The following is a 19,421-nucleotide window of genomic DNA, read 5'->3' on the forward strand; positions in this document are numbered from 1 at the left end:
CGTCGTGGATGGCATCAGTTGTTCTGATATTAGATTTTTTATATGCCCCTGGATCTGCGGGATGTGTATGTTCATTTAGACTGGCTGTTAACATGTCGCCAAACTGTTTTACACTAGCGAAGCGTGTTTATTTCTCACACTACATGTCCAGTACGTTCTTCCACTGTGTGTCTTCCTTGCGTTGTATGTGTTGCTCACTAGTAGTCGACCACCACGCTTACTGCCACTTTCCACTACTTCGTACGTTGTTGGTACCGCGTTGGGAATGATATCATCAAGTGGTCGATCGGGTAGTGATTCATGAAGCGATACATGTGGTCGCTCAATATTTCGGTTCGATATATCGAACGACCGGTCATCTATGTTATTTGACGCTTCTTCCATCCTATCCTCTTCTGGTTCTACTACGTCTGGGTCACCATCAGATCGAACAGTGTTTGGGACAGTTCCCGGATTGGAGAATTAGGGATACTTGTATCAGGGGGTATTTCGTCATACACTGTTGTTGACGACAATTGACGAACCTCACTGTCCAAATTACAATCCACACAAGACCACTCCATGGTCAGTTGTCCACTTGACATCAAGCGGAACTGCTCAGATGTAATACCGGTGTCGCATTAACGATGTTGCCACCGACCACAACCGTCACAACTTACGGCGTGCATACGCCGAGTCACATTTTCATGCATTTTATACAAGGATATTCATTCGCCATGATAGCTAGAACAAACATAAGTGACCATGTCGACCATTTATAGAAGTCAGCATAATATGACATTCATCACTAGATATCAAACTGTGAGCTGTTTTCAGGTGATGAAATTTGACAGCCTCACTTGAGCCAAGCGTTCTTTATAATAAGTGTGAAACAATATCGCTAATTAAAATATACAATTTGGATGTGATAGCAATGCCGTACATCGATCTATTCACACCTATTAAGTAGTTATGTAAAGGCGTGATCAACTATAAATCATTTCGCCGAACCGGTTTAACACCTACTATTTATAATCAATTCGCCGAACTGGTGTTTCGCCGAAACCTCCATAATTCATTCAGAACATTTCATTGTAATGATGTGACGGCTGTATATATGCAACTGAAACCGATAGTCATGTATTTAAGTGGACTTTGTTTCAGGACGATTCACTTACTACACACGAAATAGATATCGTATACGCTTACTGCATACATGATAATATTTTGGTAAACAGTATGCTTGTTTAAATTATATTATGTTGTCTTATTTCTCACTGCGTGAAAACATTGAAATCAGAAATTATAACGGTACTGTATCAATTGAAGTATATTTTACTTTGGCAAACATAATTTGTCGACGAATGCCATATCTGGTTTAATTCAAGGATATTAACGAACACACAAAAATAACTTTAATGTTCTTTGCAACAGCATGTTATTGGTCGAGATAACAGTTTTGACCGGAAAAGCGAACATATGTGTCCTTAAGGACAGCAATATAACATAAACGTAGCAATTGTATTGGCATAATAACAGGAAAAATCACGTTAAACTGTGTAATAACAATGATAAATATTCATTCATATCGAGCAACCGTTTTTTGTATTAAATGACGTCAGTGAAAGTGTGTTAATTACAGTGTTCATGCCATACACAATATATATGAAATTATTATTGGTAAATATTTGAACATCGTACTTGATATCCACAAGCATAAATTGAAATACCCTTTATTGAATTTAAAAATGCTATTAAATAATCAACATTATTTCATTAAAAATGTTTTAGTTTTTTTAATGATCAACGAAGTATTCGTTTTTACTTCAAACTGAGCATTATGAAATCGGTCAATTTCAAACAAACATTATAAATATTTAAGGATAGAGAAGATAGCTACGCTTGTAGTTGATAGATAACCGAGATCAACATGCGTCTACCTTGTGAAACTTCAACTTTATTGATATATTAGCCGTTATCTGCTCCTATAAAAATAACCATATTAAATAATCTGCTCGATAAACGACAGTCAACCGCATTCGCAAGTCAAATTAAACAACAATTCATGAAATATACATTCCAATGTGATTACCACTTAACATTTCTCAATAATTCGTTAAAATGACCAACATTATGAAACTTGTTGAGGTAGGATTACATAAAACAAATATATCAACTACATCTTGCCCTCAATTCGTTCCTTGTAAACATGTTTACCTAACAAGGAACATTGATTCACTTTACTTTCAATTCAATATACATACATCAAACATTGAACTTTTCGATTTTAATGAAATTAATATAAATATATGTTGATTTTGTCATATAAAATTGTAAGATTCACAGTCCAAAGATAAAAAAAGGGAAAAACACCCATTAAAGGAAAGCACTCAATAACAACATACAAAGGACACATCCGGAAATGCCCACGGTTGCAACAGTTGTTTCATAATATATCATGACACACGTTTTAGCGAAGGTTTCAATATAATCATTAACTAATATAATCATTACTTTTCAAAATGTATTTTATCAACAACTCTATAATACACCAGGCTGTGAAAACATTTCGTTTTTGCTCTGATACAAATACACTTAAACCTTATCAGGCGAAAAAATAGTTAGCATTGATACTTTAAACCTATTTATTTTAGTTTAAAGCTATTTATTTTAGCTCGATTGCATCGAAAGCCTCAGGCTTATAGAAACGCTCTCGAGTCCGTTTCCTGGGCTTATAACCAGTACTTGGTGTCTTTGGGGCAAGATCTAGAGAACGCTCCCATAGTGGGGATCGAACCCGTGAAATCCGGATCGCTAGGCGGACACCTTATCCATTACGCCATGGCGAAATTTGATATACATTGATAAACACGTGTATTCATACTTAAACCGCACTAATTGTATGTGTATAAAGTGTCTTCTAAGATTAGCCAGAGCCGTTCTCACAGGCTAATTAGGGACGACACCTTAAACATATTCTGGATTTTCACGAAGAAGGGAATTATTTTAAACGGAAAATACCATAAAAGCGGAAAGTGTCATCTCTGCTAAGCACGTGCATACTGCACAATCTATTCTATGACGACACTATACGCACATGCATTTAGCCCAGTTTTCCGACAGCGAGGCTCAGCTTATTTATAAATAAAACACCCATACTCTGAGTTATTCTAGTACACGAATGATATATTTAATTTTTAATGAGAATCAATTCAACGTGATTGTTAGACATGTATAATCAGTTGATCTAATGTATAAGGACTTATTCAAAGATTGTCGTGTGTATTTTTAAGTCATTACATGTGCATACTAATAAATCTTTGTTTATTTTACTAATAGAAATACGTTGAATACACAAATTGTCTTTCCATATATTGTAACACGGGCCTTATGGAAGCAAAAACTAATGAGCTAACACAGTAAAACGCTGGTTTTCATATTTGTAGATTAATTACATACTCTTTGTTAGTACTACACGTCTATTTCCCAATTATCAAAGAGCATCGTTACATACGCTTTATTTTTTCCCGATTTGTAATCATGATTATAAATCAATGAACCAATAGCTGTAACATTTTTCATAGTCAGTATTGTTATCTCGCTTTAAAATAAAATGCATACCGATACATTGTTTTATAATATTTCACAACTATTTTGAAAATCGTCATTTTACCATACGGTGAATTAGTCCCTCTACATTTCAGCTTATTCCTGTTCGATTCTGACTGTGTTTATGGACCATATAGATTTCAATTTCTACTTTAAAGTTCACACGCAATCAATAAGCAACATAAGTAATCGTTTAGCATTGGAGACCTTCGGAAAACAATGGGGTAAGTTATGATCGTTATTTAATTTTAAGAGTAGCACAGAATGATACAAAATATAAGTATTGTATGAATATAACATATAAACATTATATTACGCAAAACAGTATATAATTAAGGTCAAATGCGATGTACGGGAACACGAAATAAACGATTAATGTAAATAAATTATAAGTAAAAACGTCTAATTTGACGATACGCGAATCCTTTAATGGCGTGGTAACGCAGACACATTTCATTAGTTGGAAATAAACATTAAAGTATAATTTAAGTAAAATAATAAAAATAGAAGTAAAAATACAACAAAAGATTACTTAAAAATAAATGGGCAGTTAGAGAAACGAATTCCTGAACGCAATTTCAACGCAGCGCCCTCCCCCCTTTCGTAAATCATCTACATGAAGATGGAACACATTATTAGCAAATCACTAAACAGCTAATCAGAAATCCCGCTAAACATTTATTGTACAAATGATTTAGATTTTAACATATCACACGCATTTGCATAACACGGGTCCACATATTTACTGACGACACAGATTACTGACCAATGTAAACAAGCACTTGATTGACAAGTAGGAACTTATTAAAAGATAGTTAGCACCCAGGCTGGAGCTATGAGTCAAATGCAAATACGCCGCGCTATGGGAAAACGGATGTGCATGAAGTGTCGTCCTAGATAAGCCTGTGCAGTGCGTAGAGGCTAATAAAGGACGACGCTTTCCGCTTTAACTGGATTTTCAGACAGGAATAAACTTCTTTTTAACGAAAAAAAATCCATAACAACGGACAGTTTCGTCTCTTATCAGGCTTTGCGGACTGCACATGTTAATCTTAGACGTCATTTTACGGACATGCATTTAAAGCCGTCTTTAACTCCAAGAGCGAAGCTAAAGTATCAGTTTTCTTATTGTATTACGTATCGTGCAAAATACGAGTAATTAGATTATCCTTTTGGCGATGGAACTATCGAACGCAGATAGGTCAATGCGTTGCCAATTAATTTAATGAGTTGTGTAGGCGCAAATGATTAAGTATGTGAAATGCTATTAAGGTAATAGGGGACTAATGGTAAGAAATCACATTTGTGTTTTATTTGTTCACATTATAATATACTACAAGAAATACATATTGGCACATTTGAAGAACTGTTCACGCGAAATACAAAACTTTATGTCATTTTTTACAAGCCACCCCCTTGGTAAAAACAGCTGGCATAACATAGCATTGCCTCGGATTAGAAAAATACGTAAATAATGTTCATTTATTTTATATTAAATACATTTTAGATATTTTGTCTGCATATATAAGCATAACAACAACAATTATGCGATGATTATACAAACAAGAAACATTAAGTGAAATACACCGTCGCTATATGCAAATTAACAACAAATTCAACCAAGATATATTTGTGTGCCCAAATATCAAAGTAAAATGTGAGCATATGAATAGAGGTTGTAGGTTATGCTATTTAACCAAAATTATGTGCATACATATGTAACTACAATACCAAACACGCATTATATTTTACCGTCATACACATGTAACATACATTTGTGCAGCGAGTGAATTTTGGTGATGTGTATTGAAATTGACATTTTGATGATGGTGTCAATACTGACATAAGCGTGTTAAATCGTTTGTTTAAATAGTTGAAGATTTTCATACAGTTATCATTTGTCTTGTTGTTCTGTGCAACACTTACGAGTGCAGTGACTATATCGATATTTTAAGATCAATAGTCCCATTGATGACGTCATTTAACTTCTGTAGTGCGGGCTGTGGTGATTTTTGAAAAATAAACGTTTTTGTGATTTATGAATTTAAACTAGAATACACTCTGTACTTTCTTGGTTTCAAATTATTTGTTTTTTTAACCTGATTCACGTTGATAGAAGTTGTTGACTTTATTGCAAATTCCACGTAACTCCAAACATTGACTGATATAAGAACTTCCTGTTGACCAAGATATAACAAAATATATCAGGCAACGTTATATCAGGCAGATATCAATGCGGTGGTATAATAAATATCTATACATACATATATTGGTAACATAGATTGTTTTTTGAGAACAATTATGCCTAACTATCCTCATTGTTGTAAGTATAAATAAGAATAAGAGTCGTTTGAAAAGAGCTTTCAGAAATTCTATGGAGCAAAAATAGTAACAAACAGGAACAACGACAACTGATCTCTATAAATAAATACCATAGTTAAATGTAGTTTAAACACACTCATATAAACTGAAATTCCTACACATGATGCGCATAATACAATTAATTAAAAATAAATCCTTTCACAATAGTTGAGGACAATAAAGCTATCTATATCCTTAAAATTGCTGAAGTTGCATTATGTGTTGATCTAGAATACATTGTCATTATTTTTCCCTGGGAATAATTTGAATTCTATTCATACTGGATTTACATATAAAAATTACTATAAAATTTTAAATTTTCATATTCAATCAAAAACGTTATTATGTTTACTGCCATCATAAGCAAATTGTTAGAAACCTTTCTAGATCATATTTTTAATCACTTATAAAACCCAAAACACGCCGGACGTGCCAATTAGCGGCATTATTTGTATCGTAAATACGTAACGAATGTGTGTAGTAATATAACGCACCTTCATAGTTTCCTTCCATTTCATAACAGTGCCCCAACAAGTTCAGTGAAGTCTCAACATGATACATGTGTATCCTATTTCTTTCATCACCGATGTAAGACTCTGAGAATCTCAACGCATATAGCTGATTGCCACGTTCACCGAGTCCCCCATACGTGAGGTACTGAAGATAGTGTAGGAATGGACGAGCATCAACCTCAGCAGTGTCCATCCACTGTTTCCGATCGAGACTTCTCTGTGCAACTTCCTCTTCACTGATATTGCGATTCATTTCAAACAGCAATATGAAAGGAGTGCAGTACGATTCTTGCCTTAATAACTTGACACAGAATGTGAATTGGGGTTCACTGAATCCGTTGTCAGTGTTGCCTGAAAACATATTTGCAAACACCCTCAGATCCCTGTCTCCCTGTGCTATTCTACATCCACACACAGTCTTCACCTTGCTGCGATACATTCTCTCTACATCCTCCAACACTCGAGCTGCCGCTCGAAGATGACCACCACAGTACAACATAGAAGCAAACTTTAAGCGACTAGAAGCTACATCAAAATTGGAATATTGGACACGCCTTATATTTTCGCTGTCAAGAACGTTTCGTAGTCGCAAAAAATAAGATGCTTGCATTGAAATTTGTAACCCGTAGAAGTGTTTAATACATTCGATAGCAGCAGATCTCAGTATGACATTCTTTGAGTTATCATAAAATTTGTATATAACATATTTTAAATCTTGCTCGAATGTTGTATGAGAACTGCGTTGGTGATGTTGTACTTGTACTAACTTACTTGACAACCTTTCCCAACACTCAAACTTCAGCAGTAATCTGATGCTGTTACGTAAGCATACACCTCTAAGTTCTCCAGCCTGTACAATATGCCGCATACTACACGCTTGCAACCGACATCCTATATTATCTATATCAATATAAAATACATCTTGTAAGTTGTTCCGTATCAAAGAGTCTATATAAACTAGAAGGCGTTTCTGAGGCGACTTTGAGAGTTTCCCATCGAACAAGTTCATTCCTTCTACGATATAATGCGGGAGCCTTCCCAATCGCAGCCATCGCCTTAATACGTGTAAACAGAGCAAAAGTAGAAACATAAGGTTATGTTCAAACCATAGGGAAGGAGGTGTTCTTTCTATGGTGTAAAACATTATAGTTTTACAATGAAAGCTTGTAATAGATTCTCCTACAATTTTAGCGAATAATGTTTTTTTTATTAGTTTAAACAAAATGTAACATTTTATCTGTGTCATATTAAAGCTAAACATCAACATCCGTTCTATCAGGTTTGGAGACAGTCGCCATTCTTCGCGCTTGTAGTCACTTTCCGGGTGACCGACTGGTACCAGGAAACACGGCGCTACCCGTGCAGCCTCAAGTAGCTGAACAGACGGCCAGGGTTTACCTCTACATCTGTCTATCCAGTGTTGTATTTCAGGAAGAGGTTTGAGCACATGCCATGCGTTTACAATATCCCAGTTAGGTGTGAAACTCACAGAAGGCCCATTTTTGGTTGCCTCTCCTAGATCCCTAGCCTCATACTCGAGGTATTGTTTCCATCTTTCAGCGCTGAGCAGTACTTGTCCAGAATCTTTCCTTACGAACATGCCATGAGTCAGACTGGTCACCGGTTCCGGTGTATCGTTTTCGATGACTTGTAGCAAGTACTGTTGTGGAGGAATGGTATCGTCGCGGAGCATCAGTAAGTTTACCATCGAAGCCTTCCAGTCTTCCCAGACGGTCATGATATTGAATTGGTTGTAACTTGCTAGGGCATCAATATCAGACTGGAGACCGGGAGTTGTGGTCCCTTCCGACTGGCTCCCGAAATGAAAACACTCGAAGTCCATTCCTCTTAGTTGACATGTTATCTGCTCAATATGCTCCCTCAGCAAGAAAGTTCTCCTCCGCTCCATTACAGTTTTCTTATCAGCTCCACTGTCATCAAGTGCTTCAGACATTCGGATAGACAATTCTGTGAAGTGCTCTGGAATCTAGATATACATATATAAGTTCACGTTTGATCAGTTTTGAGCATTGGCACATATTTATTTTATTTAGGTATATCATACGACCAATATGCTCTGTGTATTTCAATTCCTTAAATTGAAATCAATCGGTTATATATGTTTGTGGATGATTCTTTAATAATAGGTCTTATTTGATAGTTGATATCAAACATGCAGTATGTAACATACATGACACCAAGTGTATTATATATATTTGGTATTAATTATAATAAAGTGTTATATTTAAATATGCAAAGTGGGTAACGATATACACGTGACCTGATAAACCTATAAAGGCGGAGGCGGTGATAGAAATTCATCAGATATGATACACATTCAATCGTCGGTTGAAGTATTATGTTCAATCGTTATTTTCTTTTCTTAAAAAAAACTGTTGTTTTTTTTCACGTGAAGGATATGAGTTTTGTCATTTTAAACTGAACATGTGTAACCCCCCCCCCCCAAACCAGACGTTGGCAGTTAATCCGTTTGACAGTCTCTCAGCCAGCCCTTGTGACTAATTCGTCCGTCTGTCGATATATTCGTCTAACTGTTTGCAAGCCCCGCAAGTCAAGACACAACCCGCCCTCACGAATGATACCCTTCGAAACACGCGCCCACCCACTCGCCCGCTCTTATCATGCCTGCCGCCCTCTGTTTGTCTATTTTCTGTATGTAACATCAGTCAAGTTTGTTTGGTGAAAATGTATGTTTGTTAGTCGTTTGGTCAGATCTTCTTACCGCCCGACTATTTGTCCTTTTTTCCGTCTGCAAGCCTATCATTGTCAGTGTGTCACTTGGTCCCTTTGTCACATCTGTACATATTATAACAAGCATTAACTATCAGTTAACACGATGTTAATAAAAACAAATGTGAAAATATACCTGCATGATTTTTGTTTCAAGTGTTTGATATCGCTTGATGTTGGACCGCTTCGATGGAGTGAACTCAAAGTATGCTCTTCTGACACAAATAGGGCCAACCTAATCGAAGACCTGTACCTTGTTGAATAAAATTAATATACTGAAAACTATTTTATACAAAAAGAATTATGAATTTAAATATAGCACCATTTCTGAGCAAAACTAATATGTATAAACATCATATGTTTAACAATAAATAAATACACAGCGATAGCGTATTTAAGCGTTTCGCTTGTGTATACACAGTTTTGTTACAAACGAAAATCTTAGGTATATTTAAATATCCTAGAAAACACTGACAGTTACTCGTGACATATGTTGCCAATTATCAACCGTTTGATGTTCCTCTGAGAAGGATGTCGTGGGTATTAAACATTACAATGAAAAACGAACATTATCCGTGTTTTCAATCTACATTTCAGTGACTTAAGAAAATCGTGACCATTCTATATGACCTTATACTTAGACAAAAACATACGAGAGAGCTGGGACGGACGTTATCATTTATATTTCATATCATCCTTTTGTGTTATTTAACTCAAATTAACGAAACAGCTTCCCATACTTTAAAAGTTTTAATTCAACAATTTACTCTATTTATGAATTTAAAGTAATTCGCGAGAAGTAATTTCGTGATGTCGTATCACTTAAATCTTATATTGGTATTGTGAAAGTAAAGGCCCCGCTCATAATTTGTCATATAATAAGCTATGCCAAAATATCAAATTATGATAATGGCGAAGATTCGTTTAACAGTACAAAACCTTATTTATCGTCTCTTATATTCGAGGCGAGGCAGGCATATTCCATTGGTGTGTTGGACGACTTGCTCAAAGCGTCCTGTACTTCTTAGAACTTGTGCAACCAGAACGTATAAATAATTAAGAATATTAGTATTGCGATCTTATATAATCTAACGCTGTTTGAAAGTGTTTAAATAAGGCATAGACCGCAGTCATATAAGAAGCGCAATCGTTCAGAGTAATATATTTTTAAACGTCATAGCTAACCATGATTCGTAATACGGTACAAATCCATTTTCGCCTGTGCATTACGGAAACATATATTCATGGCATGGAAAAGATGCCCCAAAGGAACAAATTCTTGAAAAATGAAATTTCGGCACAATAATTATTGCGTTTAAACGGATATAACACGAACTTGTTGCATTCAATGTATAGTATGCGGCCTGTTTGTTTTGCTTGTTTGATTGTACATTTTAACGTCGTTATTGTGAGTATTCCATAGTGTCTATATATACATACGTTGGACAGGATCAATTACCAAACATGAAAGCGCAGTTTGTTAAAGCGGTATCTTCTCTCATGTTTTGTATAGCCCCTTAGTAATGAGTTTTATTGTCACTTGGGTTATTTTCTTACTTTTAACTGACTTGTTTCTGTCAATGTTTGTTTTATTAACTTAATGGATAATGGTTTAGTAAAGTTCTTCAATCTACAAAATATATCATTTTTATTTTGCAATAGGAATCCACAATGTTCAGGTCATAGTCTCTTTGTCTTATAATGCGAAATTGATTTGTTCTAAAACAATAAATAAGTTTTTCTTATTTCCTATGATTTATAATACGTGTATTTAATATTGAGCATGTTTAGAAAAACGGATTTAAACGCTACACCAGTTCCCACATTTTACAAGTTTTGGCATATTATTTCAAATACTAAAATGATAGACAAGAGTTACAAAAGTCTGAGATCGACATGAGATAACTGAATTGTTTTGATCAGTTTTGCATTTTTATATTCGGCTACGTTAGCATTCGAAAAACAACAAAATACATAGGATTTGGAGAGTGTTTACAAGGCTTTTCTTTCTAAAGAGTTCATAATGTTTCAGTATAGCCTTATAATTAAAATTACCCCGCACCCTTGCACCATTGTTTTTCAACGGAACATAACCATGTTTGAACACGGCCGATATATAATTGGGACAAATGTTTTTAAATGTTTCATGATGATTCTGCACAAAAAATGACTTGTAGAGTGCTCAAAAGGTTTTTCTTTCAGTTGAACAAGTTACCTAGTTGTTGATTCCACGAAACCCATTTTCGAACTTCGATCTGGGGTTGCCAGCTTTCACTAAGATTTGGGAATAAATGTTACCTCTAGAGTGTCTTTAACCCATTTATTTATTAAGTCTAGAAAAAAGGCTTTGGCAAACAGCGTAAACCCAGATGAGACGCCGCATGCTGCGGCGTCTCATCATTGTCTGCGCTTTTTGCTTAAAGGAATTTCTGTAAGAAATATATAAATATAGAAATAAATATACTAAACATCCCTAATTTTGGAAATCAATCCAATTTAGAAGGATGGATGAGTCCACTACGCATAAATGGGTTAAGAAAATGATGACGATGTGCGGACAACGGACAAAAGATAAGCGCACAAAGTCACATGAGAATGTTGTGCTCTGGCAAGCGGTAACAAAGACACCCATAGACCAGTTGATTGCTAGCAAATATTAATGCGCAGTGACTGGTTGTCAAAGACAATGGTAAGAGTTCCGTTTAACATATGCATACACAAATGTGTTTATTCAATAAATAGTCAATAAATCCTGAAATAATCAAAGAAATAGGCAAAATAGATCACCACTTAGAAATGTCACATTATTTCGGATGTATAGTAATGTCGGGATTGTAATTGTAGACCCAGTTGTTATTTGTTAATAATGGTTTAACTGTGTATAAAGCTGTTATTATTCCATAAAATGTTGTCGGTAGTGGTAAAGGTGTAATTTTCATTATAAAAATATTGCGGTGGGTTTTTGATTTTAGTCTTGTTTTATGATGAGATCGCATTCAGAAAAAATACACTAGACGATTGGTAACAAGCAAGTTAGATATTTTGTCTGTTTTATCGGTCGTTTATAATTTATAAAACTTCGAATTATTGACATTCGTATACTGTAATTCAATATGGTGATCACTTAGGTTTGTTTTCTTTTCGTAAAAAATGGTTTACTTAAGCTTACACATATCCGAAATGTTGCTACCTTCAACTTTACTAGCGAGTAGAGTAGTATTGACATGATAAGTAATAATTGACATGATACGTTATTTACATTTTTTAATACAAAAAATATATCAGAGTATTGCAAATAAAATCAAAACAACGCCGGTGACCCTGTGTTTTAATTTCATTTTTCGCAAATTGTTTGTATGTAGGAATTGTGGGAAAAAAGAAAAGAAATGTCTATTAATACAAATCACCATAACTGCCTCAACACCCCTTATTAACTGGTATTTTCATAAAAAATGTTTGAACTTATTATTTATTGTTAAAAAGTCTCAGTTTTTATCGCATTTTTAAGATGTTCGAGTGCAACACACTGAATAAATTTTACAATTATTACTTGAACACGGTCAAATACCTACAAATATAACTACACATATTACAAATTACATTTTAGCAACAGATAAAATTGGCTTTATAATCATGATTGATAAACTCTAGAAGTTATAAATAGCATGACTTACTTATTCGTTCGAATTTATGAATCGTGACAATCCGTTCGAATGAAATCGAAAGTAAAAGTTTATATGAATTTTACGGGGATTTCCAATGACGCAGGTGAAATCGAAAGTAAGTTGATACGCATACTTGTTTGGGTTGTTCCGACTTACAAATGTAATTGAGCCTTTAGATTGTTTTTTTATTAATTTGATATTATTTTGATAGTAATTAAAATGATACTTGATTAAGAAACATAATTAAAAGTACAGTTTATGACAAAGGCAGATATTAACTGTTCAATAAAAAGTATCTCACGGCCTGATTTTTTTAAGTTTATCCACTGAATATCTTCTGAACTACTACATTTAAATTAAGACTAAATTTAAATGAACTAGTTCAGAAGATATTTAGCAGAGGAACAGTAAATTGTCAAGGTTTGCGCTAAGGAAAAATAAGAAGTATAAAATGTCCGCGTTACGATGACGACCCCCATGATAAGCTTATGAGCTCTATATATGCACCTTTCTCTTTGTGCGTGGGGTTCAACAATAATGTATAAAATGTACAACATCATTATTATCATAAATGTGTTGGTATCAACGAGTATTGTATTAAATTATCAAGCGGACATCATATCATATAAGTAACAAAACAAAAATTCACCTGAACTTCAATGCTTCATTTTATTATGTTTATTTCATTTTAAATAAATTTTAATTCATTGCCTCACCACAATTATCTTACCAACGTCCTTGGTAAACTACGTAGTCTGATGCTTTTCAGCACTTTAAAAATACATCTAATTCAATGCTTTAGACGTAATTTGACGGGTTTTTTTTTTCATAAAGATTCAATGAGTGGAATCTCCCTCTGTTCATGGTAAAATACTGCATGTACTGATGTGTGCGTCTTTAGTTAGTTACAGTATATGGTCACTGCAAAATGCATGTATATTTGGAACTGATGCAGCTTCAGATTGTTCAAATACAAGCATGATTGTCTGGAACAGTTTAAAATAATGCGTCGAGATCAAACTTTAATATATACAAGTTTGCCCTTCTACTATAGAATTATTGATATTATTTTTATTTTTCGGTATTTTATCTTAGTTTGCATAAAGACTGCATATTTGCCAAAATGGTTTGTCGAAATAAAAGCGCGATTAACAACTGGTATACTTATATGGTAAAGAAAAACTTCACTTTTATGAAACAAACATACAATTATGCAAGAGCATTACTTTCAAAATTGTCCTTAATCATGCCTGTTTTTTAAAACAAAACTATTTGTATTACAATGTTTAGTATGATGTTGAAAATCATTATCCTTATTTATTGAATGAAATAATACCCTACAAAGTCAACTTGCATGAACGTCAAGATCTTAGATGCAACGTTTATTCGAATACAACATATACTTTATTATCGGAAAAAAACGCGGCAAAAGATGCTTCTACGGGTATATTGTTTAATCGTTGGTGTGCAGTGTTCGTGTAGTTGTAATTTTCTAAGAAATTTAGAACTTGAAAGGGTGATTCATTCATGTCTGTGTTTGTCAAAGCAAGTATATACGCTTACACCAACTGTTTCAAAAGGAGGATGTTGTTAAATGTATCGATTGTGTCAAGTGCAAGTTGAAGCTACAATATGTCATTGACAAACTGAAGAACATTTGTTTATACCTTCCCGTGTAAAAATTTATTTCAATTTTGTTTCTAAATGATGCTTGAGTAATATATTTATATGACAGAACATGCATTTTCAAACGTCTTTGTTGTTGTTATAAATTGTGTTTTATTGATTATGGACTATGCTTTGAAAACAATATACATGCTCGGTTTCAACGTGGTTACAACAAAGATGCCTCAAGCAAATAAATCTTCACCACCATTGTTTAGAGCAAAAAACACCAACAACATAAATCGAAATTGTTTCAGACTAAATTTTATTGATGTCATTAAAACAAATAATGATGAAAACATCAACTAATAGATTCAATACACACAACACATAATTTTGAACTCAAACCTGCGAATGCCCGGACAAAAATATCCCTGTTGCGCATTAAATCGTTTTTTTTTAATTATGCAAACGTCTTAATGTCTTAATGTAATTGCTTGCGCGAATCTTATTATTTATCGTATGAGCATTTTAGTCGTGTGTAGTTTTACCCCTATATTCAGCACACACCGATTATTAAAGTATGATCAGATACTGTCAATAGAGTCACTAACTACCACAAGGTATCGTAAATCACAAGTGGCAGATGAATGTGCTGATCATTTAACTCAATGTATGATGAATCCGTATCTTATATTGGTGGTAGTATTGAGAAGTCCTTTGATGGTGTAATTTTACGCCAAACTACTAATATCATTTCTTGTCGAGACTGCAATAAATGAGACGGATTGCGGTGGTCGAAAACTGGTTTATGGCTTAGGCCTTAAACATCCAAAATTAATGACATTGATTAAAGTCTTATATTCAAGAAGTACAAAGTATGAAATACTGTTTCATCGACACTCCATGTATTCGAACTATTAATTTAAATAGACATGTGCAAGAATACCAGTGATGAAAAGCACCATTGTTCCTACTATCGGTCGAGACAATGTCACAATACCCAAACCCCACAATACAGTATATCGAAAGCAATTTTTTCCTCAACAAACATATATACATCTAGTGTAAATATGTGTCTAAACTAGCGGAATGATAATGAATTTGAATTGTTGTCAGGGGCAGAGGGCTAATTTTCAAACAGATACAAATGGCTAACATTTAAGTATTTTGCACAAATGCCTGTCAGAACTGTTTTGATACGTGATTGTATCCACGGTCTAACATATCTAGTTTCTATTGTAAAAAAAAAGTAATACATGCTGTAATTTTAAACATTCCGAAAATATTTCAATTATTATAAACGTCATACAAAGGTCCATTTCACTTTAACTGGCATGCACGTTTTACATGTATCGATGTTAAATGATGATACATTATCAACACACATGCATTTAGAGTTAGCGTTTATATATATTAATACGCTATATTTCTATCATGTGTGCATTGTTCTGTTATTTTTCAGTCGAACACAAAAGCTTACAAAATGTGAAACGTAAGTCTGTAAATTACATCCTTTAACATTTGAAATTTATTTTTTACTAACTCAATCTGCTGCTTCATCTGTACATACCTTTAAGTCATAAAAAGAAGCATAATATAGACCACAATTGATAATGTGATGAGAACTTTGATAACAATTTTAGAAAATCCATGTCAAGGAAGTTATATTTACCGTCGCGCTGTTATTGTATTTACGAACAAAACATATTGTCTTTAACCAGCCTAATCCTCCATCGTCATGGCGTTTTTGTTCAATGTTATCTCAAGAATCAGGAAGTTTATACAATTTCCTTTAGTCAAGCAAGTCGCATTCTGAACTACGGTACACCTGTGTTCGACTAAACGTAAACAGGAAATATTTTATCCCCAAAATTGAGGAAATAACTAAAACGGCTGTAACTTATTGTGCAAACATGTGCGTATCAGCAAACACATCTAGGCATTGAATACGAGTAAGATGTACCTGAACAAATGGTTCAACACTAACCACAGACGCCAGACTTGTATGGTAGTTGCTTTCAACACGCTATATTGCGTGATGAATCGCACATTTTTGCAATTTTTACAAATTATGGACTAACCCCAGGCTTTTGGCCACTTTATTTTTTTTTGCGAATGACTTAATGACTAACTCACACAACCGTCATTTCTACAAGCAATTTCATTAAGTATAGCGAAATAATCTGAATTTGTAATTAAAACCTTTTTTGTCAAATTTGTTTTAAAACTTGTTTATTCTGTAATTAACAGTAATGTTAGTATATACTTTTGTAAAAACATCAATAACGAACGATTAAACTGTTGTGTTGTGTAATTAGTATTAAGATAATAGCTGAAACTTAATTCAAAATATAAATTGAAATAACGTCATGCATTAAATCAAATAATGTAAAGTCACGGTATGTCATATAGCTCGTGTAATATTTACAGATTTGTTTAAACCTAGTGAATGAATATTTAATATATCTATTTTTTAAGGTATGGTAAAATTGGGGATGGCACCAACTCAATGAAGTGAACGAACTCACTAAACAACCACCAGCCGTCTGCAAATTAATACCCTGTCGCTAGTCCCCATGAGTAGCCGTCAATACTTAGCAGCAGACGACTGTTACGTAATTATTATTGCAGTTACGTCACTTGCAATTGGTTCAATCGCTTGTGTGTGATATTGTGCGTAATTGATATACTTTTTTTCGACTATGTTCATGATCTTGTGTATTTGTCTCTTGATATAATCGATACACAGCATAAAATGATAATATACTGGTAATATTATAATGATTTATACACCCCAGTATTATAAAAGTATCATTTGCAAAATGTAAATGACATAAACGAATCTAATTTCCAAGCAGCTGGACAGTAGTTAACGATCATATTTTAAACGCTGATGCAGTATGCACTGTTTCCAAGCTGTATTTGCCCCAAGAGCACACGTTGCGTGAGGCAGGCTATGCACTATGTGTATGCTCATCACTGAATAATGTCAAACGACTGTACACATTGTCTGAGTTATGTATTATGTTTTGTTCTGTGTTGACATTAATCACCTATTGATGTTGGCGTAAGTTTCCCAGATGCATTCTTTAGCATTTATCTATTACATTACAAAACATGTTCGCTAAAAGAGAAACACGGATAATAATAAACAAAGACCTATAGATAACAAAAATCTATAGGTCTTTGTAATAAATGAGGATTTTGTTGCAACATTTTCCAAAATAGGTATGATTTCAATAAAATGAAGTAGAACATTCTGGTAGATTATCAATATTATAAAACGGCAAACAAAAACAATACACGTTCACTATTTTTAATGATATTCACACTACTCTTCATAAAATGAAACAGTGCATTAAATAGGCCTAGTTCTTTTATGACATAGAATGTCTCTTCTTTCTATGTAACCGAACTCATTCAACAACGACGTTGGTTATATTAAGGTTAAATACCTACAGAAAAGTGATCGGTGGCTCTCAGATATAATTATCTAGTGAACAAGAAAATGAACCGCAACATTGAATGCTTATTTTGGGGTTATTTCAACACAGTTATAGAAATTACTGTTTCGTAATAACATACTGCTAAATATCGCAAATTTCAAACAAATACGCCGTTAACGTATAACGGCATTTATATAAACATTAATACAAACGTTTCATATAATGTACGCAAAATAACTTAATAATATAACATTTAAACGAATTTAAAATATAAACTTACTTGAATGTTATCTGAAGCACTCAGTGAACAGAGCTGTAGTGGTCACAGGTGTATGTCAATACAAGTAATAGATATACGAATATTTTCCTGTCTCATTTGTAACCGTATAAGCGTCGTGTCAAGCCTCGGTGTGTTCTTTGAACCAACACAATACCGCGAAATACGATCGCTTGCTTTTAACAAGATCCACAGATATAATTTGAATACTGATGTTGTTATGTTTGTATTTTTGCCATAAGTACAGATACTTTTTTTAAATATCTGTACTACACATTTCCCGCACAACTACTAATATTACTACTACTACTACAAATACATCTACTACTACTATTACTACTACTACTACTACTACTACTACTACTACTACTACTACTACTACTACTACTACTACTACTTCTACTACTACTACTACTACTACTACTACTACTACTACTACTACTACTACTACTACAACTACTACTACTGCTACTGCTACTGCTACTGCTACTACTGCTACTACTACTTACTACTACTACTACTACTACGACGACTACGACTACGACGACGACGACCACGACGACGACGACGACGACGACGACGACGACGACGACGACGACGACGACGACGACGACGACGACGACGACGACTACGACGCGAGACGACGACTACGACGACGACTACGACGACGACGACGACGACGACTACGACGACGACTACGACGACGACGACTACTACGACGACGACGACGACTACTACTACGACGACTACGAGGACTACCACGACGACGACGACGACGACTACGACGACGACTACGACTACTACTACTACTACTACTACTACTACGAGCTCACTACGACGACTACTACTTCTTCAACTACTACTACGACGACTACTACTACGACGACGACTACTACACTACTACTACTTCTACTTCTACTACTACTACTACTACTACTACTACTACTACTACTACTACTACTACTACTACTACTACTACTACTACTACTACCACTACTACTACTATTACTTCTACTACTACAACTACTACTTCTACTACTACTACTACTACTACTACTACTACTACTACTACTACTACTACTACTACTACTACTACTACTATTACTACTTCTACATGTAGCTAATCATGATTCGTAAAACGGTAAATATCCATTTTCGCATGTGCATTGCGGACACATATATTCATGGAATTGGTCTTGAAAGAGGCCCCAAT

At 34.3% G+C, this 19,421-nt stretch overlaps 1 protein-coding gene across 1 annotated transcript in view; it reads right to left on the minus strand.

The window, feature by feature from the left end:
• Positions 1-19,421, minus strand: part of LOC127849050 (uncharacterized) — a 40,323-nt gene that overhangs the window by 18,317 nt on the left and 2,585 nt on the right. Inside the window, exons 2-3 of the mRNA XM_052381772.1 lie at positions 9,349-9,465; positions 7,860-8,448 (exon numbers count right to left, since the gene is read on the minus strand). Coding sequence (XP_052237732.1) covers positions 7,860-8,448; positions 9,349-9,354 — 595 coding nt within the window. The 5' untranslated portion in view covers positions 9,355-9,465. The remainder of the gene's footprint in view (positions 1-7,859; positions 8,449-9,348; positions 9,466-19,421) is intronic.

The sequence above is a fragment of the Dreissena polymorpha genome, chromosome 10 (assembly GCF_020536995.1).
Source record: "Dreissena polymorpha isolate Duluth1 chromosome 10, UMN_Dpol_1.0, whole genome shotgun sequence".
NCBI classification, from domain to species: Eukaryota; Metazoa; Mollusca; class Bivalvia; order Myida; family Dreissenidae; genus Dreissena; species Dreissena polymorpha.